At 42.0% G+C, this 12,418-nt stretch overlaps 1 protein-coding gene across 1 annotated transcript in view; it reads right to left on the bottom strand.

Annotated features, from left to right (window-relative positions):
- Positions 1 to 12,133, bottom strand: part of LOC124133598 (myophilin-like) — an 18,544-nt gene extending 6,411 nt beyond the window's left edge. The window contains exon 1 of the mRNA XM_046498051.2: positions 12,009 to 12,133. Coding sequence (XP_046354007.1) covers positions 12,009 to 12,020 — 12 coding nt within the window. The 5' untranslated portion in view covers positions 12,021 to 12,133. The remainder of the gene's footprint in view (positions 1 to 12,008) is intronic.
- Positions 12,134 to 12,418: the final 285 nt, after the last annotated feature.

Here is a 12,418-nt window from a genome sequence, read left to right as displayed (position 1 = left end):
TTTAGTCGAACGATACTTGCAGAACAATACACGTCTCCAAACCATGACCAGCGCAGAACTGTTCACAATTTCAAACTACACTGAAGCGTAACGTAAGAGGAAAGCAATTGAAAAGACAGACTAACGAAAATACATCTCATGACTATAGGATGACATAACGCGACCTAGACTTGCACTAGTCTCTAAGGCAATAATTATTAGTTTAAATAATAATTTCTAGATTACAAAAATAATAATAACAAGTTGTCCCTATAAAAGACTGGCGTCCTTTGTTGTTATCTATACTTGCCTATTAAAAGGATAGACTTACTATACATCCATTACCATTCAGTACAGCCATGGAGCAAGGCTAAGCTCGACATTGTAGTGTACTGACGTGTCCATTCCAGCTCTGGCTTGTAACAGTATGTGGGGGTGTCAGTGTACTAAATACTGTAAAATGGGTACAGAGGAACATTTCAGGTTTATGAATCTGGCTGCCAGTGGTTGCCAATCCATTTTGCCAATCGAAATAACTCAACCTAAATAAATGTCGTAAATGTTTTGTCGTACATGAGTAGAGGATACTCTTAACTCTTCAGTGAAATGGTTTTATAAGATGTTGGTGTCTGGTTGGCCCATGGTGACTGGCCGCTGTGCACTTTACGCTCGCGTTGTTTGTATTTGTATTCTGTACAGCGGGTGACACTGACAGAAGCTGTATGATTTATTACCGCAACGCCTGGTTTCAACCCTGATCAGAGATCCGCTTAAATAATTTTCATTTGTTTACTATACATATATGTTATACCGTTTACGTCTATGGAATCTGTTTCGCGGATATTTAAGGCTGAATACTCTGGCATTGACGTGTTGAATTTACTTAGCTCATCAATATATATTCCATCAATATCGTGCCGGGAAACTGTGGCTATACCCATGAGAGGAGTCGAACCCGGGTCTTCGGCGTGACGAAACAACACTTTAGCCACTTAAACCAACTGAAGCCCTTTCCATATTCATAAGAAATCTCTGCTGATAGCGTAACAAGACTAAGGTAGCAGTGCTGTGGGGAAATAGCACACTGTGGGGACCATTTGTGTCTCATTGTACTTTATAAAGAGGATTTAACACATGAATTTTTATATAAATGTATGTCTTAAAACTGTAATAGTTATAGAACGGAATATTGGACAGTTTGGGATACACATTTAAATATGCTTATCATGGCGTTATGCCCGGGGGAAACACATTAGTAAGTACAATGAAGTGATATGAAACGGAAGAGTTTAACCAATGGGTTATCCAGCCTTGTTGAAAATGCACTACCGTTTGTTGTCTGTCCACGTGGAACAGAGCCTGGTGACTTGGTGACTTTGAAAACCAGTGTCTGATGAGAACTGGGAAACATTACTTGTCATGGCTTTCAGTGTTTAGGTGATGGGTACTCGATGGTATTGTTTAGGCGATGGGTACTCGATGGTATTGTTATGCGATGGGTCCTCGATGGTATTGTTTAGGGGTTTTACGCCGCTTTTAGCAGTATTCCAGCAGTATCACGGTTACTGTTTAGAAGATGCGATGTTATTGATACCATACGTACAACATAATTACATTCCTTTCTATTTTGCAATTCAAAGGTTACAGGTGAGCTGTGTGGTGCTGTCTGTAGTCTCGACCAACCCCAGGTGTGTCTCGGGTGCGCTGACATATGTACTGCTGCAGGAGAGGCCGACCTAGGGCATCTATTGATGGGAAAGTCTTTGACATTTCTCAGATTTCATTGGCTCGGATAGCCTTCCATTCAGGTTCCCACTCCACGTTCAGAGACTGGCTTTGTACGTTAAGATAATGTCGTGGTGCGTGCGCCAGTCGGTTAGTATATATGCCCTCGTTAAAAGGTTAATACTCAGTAAATGATGTAGGTTGGTTGGTTGTTTAACGCCGCACTCAGCAATATTCCAGCTAGCTGGAGAGCTTACACCCGCCGTGATGGTCATCTGGTCAGCAGGCATGTTTTTCGATATTAAATTGTAGAACTAATTTCTAATTACCATAAATATGTCTCAAAATAGGCTTCATATGACCTCGTATCCTGGCAGGCTAGGTCGTTCAACCGACTTGATGACGTAGACAATAGCTATAATATGTCCTCTGCTTGAAACAGTATTCAGAGTGACCTCTCATCGCAAGTGAAAATGGCGATACTTCTGCCACTGCCACTACCACTTCTTATGTAGTGCGTATGACATTATTACGCCGATAAAGGTATCAATTTAATGTCCCTTCAAATTGCGAGATCAGTTCCCTGGGAAGTATGCAAGCCAGTCTGCAAGTTGGGTGATGGAAGGTTTGCACAAACAGATCATCTACAGGGTCTCTAGGATCATTCGCTGCTGGAGTAACAGTGGCTTTTTATTCAGTTATGAATCTTCGGCATTTTTACCAGTTGGTACTTTCCGAATAATATAACAATCATATCACATATCGATCTACGTAATTAGGATACGATGACATGCATCAATTAAAAGTTTGTACCCTACCCTACGAGGGTGTTCTGTACAAAGAATTTTTTGATTCTTGATTCTTGACTCTATCTTACCGCCACCACTTTCTAGGTAACTTCCAACGGTAAACTCCCATCTCAGAGTATAGAAACACGTACTGCGCATCTGGCATCACGATTAAATGGTTAAACCTTGGCAGCAGAAAGAAGCAGCACGGTGTCAGTTGTTGACCTTGACATTGGAATACCCTGCAACAACGTTACCCGTCGTTCTACACACTACATTGAGTTGAGAAGGTTTTCACAGCTGCTGGTTCTTCTACAACGTGTTGTCGAAGAAGGGGAGAAAATATGCTCTGGTTCTGATGATGTGGACACGTGTTTGTAAACATAAAATGATCGTCTATCACAAAGAATATGCTTAAAACAGAATCCGAATCTTTATCAAGGTCGCTGTAGTCATGTGGGAAGGACAGCAGAACATTTGTATGTCGGCATTAACTTCAACATGTTGCCCCAGAAAGCAGGTTTTGTTTGTTTGTTGTTTAACGCTGCACTCAACAATATTCCAGCTATATCACGGCGTAGAATTACAGCAAAGGCTTAAGAGAAATTATTCGAGGTTGAAGCAGGGCGATTATTTTAAACTGCTATTTCCCAACTGGAATTTGACTTGCCGAGCATTATGGTATGAATAGGAATACCCAGTGGGGTTTTACCAGGGACGATAAATGAATCGCAGATTGCCTTGAGTTGGACTAACATGCACCGGCAGCTTTACCAGACGTCGGTCTGTTAATAATCGTGTGAAGATGCGTGGTATAATAGGTCTTCAGCAACCCATGCTTGCCGTAAAAGGTGACTATGTTTGTCGTAAGAGGCAACTAACGGGGTCGGGTGGTCAGGCTTGCTGACTTGGTTGATGCATGTCATCGATCCCAATTGCATGCATCGATGCTCATTTACAGACCACCGTCATATCGCTGGAATATTGCTGAGTGCGGCGTTAAACAACAAACCAACCAACCTTTATCATTTACTACTACATTTACAACTAATAATCTGGGCCAGTCTGGGCCAGTCTGGGCCACACAATCCAGTGATTGACATCATGAGCATCGATCTACGTAATTGGGATACGATGACATGTATCAACTATTCAGATTCCGTCAGTCGCCTCTTACGACAAGCATAGTCCCCTTTTACAGCAAGCATGGGATGCTGAAGACCTTTTCCTACCGGGATCTTCACGGGTGTGATGTATTTGGAATTGAAGATCTGACATTAAAATATCAATAGAAATAACCATATACGACACATGGTATACTTGACTCCAGTTGTTCGCGATATAGTGAGGATGTCCTGCCCTTCCGATAGCAGCCGCCATATGGAGGGGTAATGGTGCCATTGCCAGAAATGCTGAGAGCAGTACAGCAGATTGATGAAGTATGAACCACGGCAGGGTGTTTCTTGTTCTCAAAGGCGTAACACAAAATACACGTCCTCAGTGGGGTTTCAATATTTAACCTCGTTACAAAATATGAGCAAGCATCAAAGACAGAGACAAAGCTATGTTGACGCTGCCCCTTATCAGGTGCTTCAAGTTTCAGCAGGAATTCATCTATGGGTGGCATCTGTTTCGCGTGGCTGCAATGTCGCTGCACAGTAGCCACTGATGCTGATCTGAGCATCGTACAACGAACTGACTCAACCGCAACGACCGTGGTAACAGAGTGCTGTCAAAAGATTATAGATCCACACAGTTTAAAGCAAAAAAGTGACAGTTCTCTGGGCGCTTGACTGTCGCTTCAAGTAAATGATAATATTACAGTACACATATTTAATATCGGTTTAAATCCAAGCTACAAGGTTTGCATTCACAATGTCATCTCATCCTAACGCGAACCATGAATTCGAAGCTGTACACAAATAATAATATTTGTTACTGACCCAAGTATCCTACGAGGCCAAAGGCATATTTTTTAAAATCTCTTTTTGCACAGCTACAGATCACTCTGGGTGAACAGATTCGAATAGAGTAACTTGATCTACAACATGTGGTTCAATGCTTTTTTTAATTAATTGCAGCTTATACTACCAAGGTTGAATCTGGATCGTTGTCTTATTTTGGCATTCGATGACTTTACGTCAAATTAGTTGTTTGCTGGGATCGGATAGGGAGGGCATTCTTGAAATGAGCCTGACATAACAGAAATCGCACTGACAGGGATAAGCTATATATTTCAGGTATCACATGTACACGTCCATCACCATCATATATTTTGACAGCAGAAATGTAAGCGCCATTGACAAAGCGATTGAGTAACGTCCTGAAGCTTTACTACAGAAGTGAACCGTGCCATGAGCAATGCTTGTGCCGCGATATAGATGAGACATCTGGCAGCTCTTTCTCTCATCATCAGAAACTCTCTCCACCGACGAAGCTATTCTGGGACCAAAGCTGAGATAAAACATGACCAAATGTCACGAAACTGCAGCTATTTTCTCCCTCTTGCCAAACTACAGGTCAAATGATGGTGTATTCTGCGTATGTGGAGTGAGATGTTTGTGCAGCAGGCGGTGAGGTGTGGAGGATGAAGATGAAGTAATGAGAGGAAGGTGTTCGATACTAGACCATCTTTGTGTCTGGTATGAATCTTTTATTATATAGTCTTACAATTTAATAATTTATTTTTAATAATTTTAGCCTAACCAAACTTCATCATCTCTGTGTAGGGGGTTCCTAAGTATTAAAAGCAGATTTTCACCAGTCCTGGTTCCTGGCTAGCTAGATGCGAGCAGTTTGAGAAATATGCGAATAAAGTAAAATCTCATGTACACCAGCTACAGTCAAGATATTTCTTCAAGATTCTCGCAATGCCCTAACGAACAGAAATGTGACAAACGCATGTTTACTAAGGCAAAACATTCGTGTTGTATCATAAAACACATTCGATGTGTGAATGTTAAGGTGAGCCGAACAATAAAAACGTACATACGTACGTATACCAGTATGTGTGTGTGTGTGTGTGTGTGTGTGCGTGCGCGCACAAATACTAGTATATTATATATATATATATATATATATATATATATATATATATATATATATATATATATATATGTGTGTGTGTGTGTGTGTGTGTGTGTGTAATATAGAAGTAACACGCTTTTAATATATATATAGAGAGAGAGAGAAAGAGAGAGACAGATACTATATACTAGTATCTACACGACTAAAGATATAGGTCCTATATACAATAGCCAAAACGTCTAGGGTTAACTGATTAGCCCAGCTAGTGGTGTATAGGCGGTAAGTAAATCTTTTCTAGGTGAGGATGATTCATCCAGGCGAGGTTCGAATCCCGCTGAGAAATGTACATTTCGTTACGGGTCACGTGACCCACAAGTAACAGCTGTTATTATTTATTGGCACAGTGCACCTGCAGCAGCGGTCTATCAAAGGGAGATGGCAAACATCTTCTCGCCAGGCTGTTTACAAAAGTTGATAGCCCACACTGTGGGCGTGTGTTGGGGGTGTGAGGGGGGATGTTGTGTGGGGGCAGGGTCCGGCCAACGGTTCTGCTTCTATGCTGACTCAGGGTTGGGATCCACATCAAAATATGTCATTTATTTATTTACAGGAAGCGCAAAATGCTCTTAAATTTCTTTCATCCCCAATGTGCCTAAACTAAGACAGCGTAAATATCAAGTACACACATCAATCTAACATGAAGATACATTTACGTCTATATATTTCTGACAGGCACGTTAAATCATGGTCTAATTCCATGTAAGTGTGGTCACATTGTACAACCGACACTTTCAACATCTGACAGATGATGTGGCACATCGCTTACTTCATCATGATGGTCACTGATGTGTCAAGTCAGGTTTTCGTTTGTTCACGGCAAAGTGATGATATTGTCTTATATTTGATACACTTATCAACTCTTTCAGTCTGTGGCCTATGTTTGGCAAACCCCAGCAGTAGCAATATCACCAGTGAAGACGTCACAGGGATATGTCTTGTCCCTTCTTTGGGTGACATCTGATGAGTGAGTGAGTGAGTTTGGTTTTACGCCTCTTTTAGCAATATTCCAGCAATATCATGGCGGGGACATCTGGTGAAGGGGCAAGGAGTTGAAAAGTCGTTACAAAAAATAAAGAATGTGTTATCCAAAAAATGTCTGGAGCTCTTACAACGTCTAAATGCTCATCAAACACTTTATCAACTGTCTTTTTTCTTACGTGTATGTTATTTTACGCCGCACTATTCCTCCTATACCAGACGGTATCAAAATAATCGAATCTGGACCTGGTAAACCGATGGGCGATATAATGACCAACTATACATGTCGTCGGGGAAGATACAGCACAATCTGCACAGCCATAGAGCTTGATTTCAATGTTGTGGGCTTAGTAAAGCGTGACATGAGGCACTGGGACGTATTCTAACCCAGAATCCCCACGCGGACATTTAGGGATCACTCGGACAGTCTACAGCACGTGGGAGACAAGTGTTCCAGCACTGATACGCCAGATACTAATAGACTGAGACGTGTACTAATTAGGTCTGTCTAATTGGCTCAATCAGCTGGGTCTGGTAGTTGAGGCGTTGTCTGCATTCTCAGAGGTAATGAACCTCGACAGCCTTGTAAGGGAGATGGACTTTTAGAGGAAGGTTGAACATGGTTCAAATATGCCAGAGATTTTAACACCCTGCATGTTTTGGACTCTGTTATTTCAACTGCTGGCGTCATTAGTTGCCCTGACAACGGTTAGCAACAGAAGAATCTGTCTGTCGGGTCAATGAGTAATTAAAACATGGAAGGGTGGTGTGGATTGTTTCCATCTCAATACCAGGGACAGTTGTAGCTATGGTTGTAGCGGTTGTAGAAGAATGTTGTAGTTATAGGGTTGTATATACCCATTTGTGGTTGGTAAAAGGGATTTAGTGATAAAGGTTAGACTAACATTTAGTCTATGAAATCTTATATTACACAATAACCTTCTTGACTGAAAATAATTTTTAAAATTCCCAATGCTGTTTTCATGAGAGCTAGCTAGATATGGCTAGACTTGCTTTTCTATGCGTTTCTAGATATTCATAGTTTATTATTCATAAAATAAATATATTCCACAGTCATGGTGCAAGACCAGATAATGGTTGTGTAGTGGTAGATGTGGTGAACCAACACAGCAGTTACAAACTTCAGGTAGGGGAACAGCAGCAGTGTCAGTAACTGTAGGAGTGAAGCTAGTGAAGCTTTCTAATTCAATACTCGTTCTTGTCCATTTCTGTGTCCATTTGGACCCCTATCACGTTCAACAGGCTGTCACTAATATACAAACGGCATCAACAGACCAAATACACTTTCAATGAACTACTCAGACAATGAACTACATTGACTAGTTCACCTTGTTGTGGCCCATAGTTGAAAGTTTGTCAGTTAGTCAGTAGTAGTAGTAGTAGTAGTAGTAGTAGTAGTAGTAGCAGCAGCAGCAGTAGTAGTAGTAGTAGTAGTAGTAGCAGTAGTAGTAGCAGCAACATACATACTGTTGTATAAGATGTGTCACTATTGATTGAAGCGTGAGTAACTGGTGAGGCAGTGGTGATAGTAATTGAGTTGTATATATCGTGCTACTTATCCCAGATCCAACCACTTATCGGTACTTAGGGAGCCAGACGCTACATTCCAGCCACGTGGTGTCTGTTAACCCTAAAACCTCAAACATAAATACGACTAGGTATAAGTGCGTATATATCACGGATAATGAAGCGGAGCTAATAGCCCAAGAGTGGGTAATCATACGCAGTAATGTGTAGTTACACACCGGGACTTATAGTGTGAAGCACGATTCTGAATGGAGGACACGGATCTGGAGCAGCTACAGTGATGTTATGTGACGCACGGTACGGGGAGTGATGAGGACGTTCTACAGTCTGATGCGTAGGGAAGAGACTTAGACTGACACCTAGTCTCCGAAATGAACATATCTTACAGAAAAAAAAAGTTGTCTTAATAAAAATATAATCAAAAGGAGCCCAGAGACTCTCTTCAGATACTGCAGTAATCTAGACTTGCCAAACATTATAGACTTGCTTGGGTTGTAGTGGATGTATTTGTATCGGGAAGAGACTACACTGACGCACGGTACAGGGAGTGATGAGAAAGTAGTAGTCTGACTGATACGTAGGGAAGAGACTTTACCGACTGGGCTCATGATAGAAGAAGAAGAAGGAGAAGAAGAAGAAGAAGCTGAAGGTGATTTAGTTGTATTTTAAGTGATATTGGGTGCATGGCTAAGGCGGGTGATGATTTTAGTTCCAGTCTCAGATCTTTGTAGAGGGGGCATTGCAACAAAAAGTGTTCCTTATCTTTTCGTTTATATCACAGAAGGTACATATTCTTCCTGCTGATGGGGTGTTTGAGTATCTTCTTCTCCCACTTTGAAAGCCGTGGGCGCTGAGTCTTAACCTTGTACCTGCTTCGCGGTGTTCTAATGAGGTGGTTACTTTTAGATATGGTTTAATTTCGAATTTGTCTCCTATTTTCCCGCGGTGTCTTAGTTTATGTGGTTCAGTGGATGGGGATGATATGAGATGCCGTCGTGGCACGATGACTCGTCATGAACAAAGTTACGGAGACTGACCACCCGATTCACTTCGTCTCCCCATGGTCGCTGGGATATATTCTATCCCCATGGCAACGGGTGGTGATACAGCTATATGAATAATGTGTTGATGGTACAAGGTCGAGTGTAGGTTACTGGCGTTCCCTCATTCCGCGGGATTTGATATCTCTACACAGATAAAATGAGTAGAGTTGCGTCTTGGTATCATACGCAGTGATAAATATATCCGTTTTGATGTTTCTTGGGGTGTACTAATTACAACACGAACCTTTGAATACAATCTGCACTGAGCGATGATTACTCTTGCGAGACGTCTGGTCAGTCTACATTAGCAGAATGGTCAGCGCGTGGTCACCCGATGCTGGCTATCGCTATGGCTACACCTAATGGAAACTCAAACTGGCACCGTGGCCATCAGGGTGGGAAAAAAATGTAGACAGGCGCCCAGTCTGTTGGAATGTGTGCGCTGACTCTAGACGATTATCAGTTCTGGCTATTGGACTTGTCCAGTCTATTGCTCGGTCATTTGGACATATTTCTATCACTCCGGAATCCAGTGTACCAACCATCCTGACAGCGATAAGATTACTTTAACTACAGGAGTCTATGTAATTTCCATCAGCAGCCTGTGTTGGTAACTCAAACACTAGTTGTGGCATAGACTGGCCATTAACTTCACTAATGGTCACTTGTGTCCATCGTTCACTTATCTGCTGCTCATAAATACCACGTAAACATACCACGCCTAAGTTCATGGTTCTGGAAATACCATCACAAGGGAGATAACTGGTTGCCAAGGTCACTGGTACCAGTCAGCTGTTGAACGTCAAGCGGCGGGAGATGGTCATTAACTCAGGAGGTGTGAAAGATATCCGTCAGATGGTGTTATAGTGACAGCGGTCAGCGAAATACCAAACACGCAGATGATAGAGCGAGAGACCATATACCGGTATATATTTTAGCAATATTCCTGCAATATCACGGCGTGGTACACCTAGAATGGGCTTCATACATTGTACCATGTAGAAAATCGAACCCTGCCTTCTGCGTGACGAACGAACGCATTACCCAAGAGGCTACCCTTAAGCCCTTTTAAATGAAAGGTGAAAAGTTAAGAAGGGCTAGGAACCATTGTGATCCTGTCTGTGGTACATCAGGACGAGTGTCTGTTATAACCTGTACACTTTATATTAATGCATGTACAGTGTTGAGGTTTCATTTATAATAGCAGAATAGGGCAACATATTAAACATGATGTTGGTTTACAAGAAATTACATGTATTAAGATACCGTATCATTCGATTGTACCATCCCTGATACCCGCATTATCTGCTCGTAATAACCCTAACACTCTTATCATCTGACGATAAACAGTGAGTGAGTGAGTTGGGTTTAACGCCGCTTTTAACAGTATTCCAGTTATATCACGGCGTGTCAGCCTAATGTGGGAGGAAAGCCCGAAGTGATGCAGGTCTCAGACGTTTACCACTTCGGTGAAACCCACGAGCACGGGTATGGTGCTGACAAACCTAGAAACATAATCGGGGTGAATCGGGATTCGAACCCACAATCATAGGTTTCTGGCGTGTCCAGGGGACGCAACTCTGCACAGCGAATCGCGGCGCCTAAGACGACTGGGCCACCCGTGCCCCCTGACGATAACAGCCCTGACACCCGCATCATCTGCCTTTAATAACACCATCCATCTCAACATATACCGATGCTCCAACCTGTTTATAACCATCTACACAGTTGTGGTTTTATTCGCCCAAATGTCAACACCGAGACTCCAGCCTCCGTAGCCTTCAAAATGTCACTTTGATATATCAGCAAGGGAGGTAACTGGGAACACACGGGAAAGTGCTGGGCGTAGGTATCTAACGCTCTGCTGACATACACATCAATTCTTCCTAATGCTTATACAATTACATATTAACCAAAACCAAAGACTCCCGCAGATCAATCCTTCATGTCTGAATATATCTTGTGACGCTGATTGTAAAAACACGCCTCTCTGGCAGTCTCCCACGCATTGTAACGTCAAGTCCTGCACGCGCAAACTGACGTTTTTTTCACACCCACATGCTAGATATGATATTTAGTGAGCAAAGTGATGTGCCTGGCAGCGAGGTATGATGCGTGCTGTGCAAGTATGTGAGGGGGATCACGAGATATGCTCTCACTTGTTTATGCCGCAACTTGTGTTGGTTGGCGTGTACTGAACTAGATACTGCTGATTCGAGAGTCTAGGCAGTGGTAATACCAGGTTACACTGATAACGTCATATAACGTAAAAAGAGCACCCGTACATCCCTGAATATAAATATACTTGAAGTTGGCAATATCCAATGCTGTAGCGGTTCTCGATTAACATGTCTGTTAAGAATGTGATAAATATGTGTTTTCTCCCCAACTATGATTGCGCTTGGGGCCAAAACTTGAATGTTAAGCTGGTAACCTAGCAACAAATCTATTTTCCATGCCATATTTATCATAATCGTCAAAGAGACGTGGAGAGGAAATATCATTTTACGGAAATATGATCTGATTTAAAGCAGATAAAACGGTAAAATTTAAAACACTTTTTATAGTTTCCTTTACAAAGTAGGGCATAGCATAGCCGAGAAAGATTATTCTCAAAACGTTAATTTGTGAAAATTTTAAATGAGTCAGAAACTAAATTAGAAGTGCAACGAGTACAAACACTTGAATAAATTAATCAACTTTCTATACAAACACTTGACTTAATGAATCAATTTTAAATACAAACACTTGAATTAATGAATTAACTTTAAATGCCCCTGCAGCACATGAATCGCGTTCAACGCGACACCGTGTAGAAGTACAGGCCTGGGTTATATGATGGTGAAACAAAGCTACGTACCTTGGGTCCCATGTTGACGAAGGTTTCTATCTACGAGACGGCAGGCAGCAGTATCAGAGAGTCGGGAGAACCTCTCACAGCACCGGTCAGATAAAAGAATGGCACCGTGCGGCTAGAGCGGTCAACTAGACAATGGGGGTGTTGAAAATATTTAAGTTATTTTATTTGTTAATGAAAGCATCTTATTTCTGCATCAAATTACATTTTGTGTCAGCACACCACTGTGCATGGTTGAGTTTATATGACATTGTGATAACACTGAGACGTTAAGCAACAAGCCAAAGTTTGGCATCTACCCTGCATACCTGCTTGTGAGAATGGACTTGCCCGGTTACCGGCTTCGCCCCTCCTCTAATTTTGGCAGGCCAGATGGGTTTACAGCCATGAAGTGCCGGATCTTCTTTCTCAAG

The sequence above is a fragment of the Haliotis rufescens genome, unplaced genomic scaffold (assembly GCF_023055435.1).
Source record: "Haliotis rufescens isolate VD_foot unplaced genomic scaffold, xgHalRufe1.0.p SCAF_5, whole genome shotgun sequence".
Taxonomy (NCBI): Eukaryota; Metazoa; Mollusca; class Gastropoda; order Lepetellida; family Haliotidae; genus Haliotis; species Haliotis rufescens.
The sequence above is the reverse complement of the archived record's forward strand: the minus strand, read 5'-3'. Positions and strand labels throughout refer to the sequence as shown.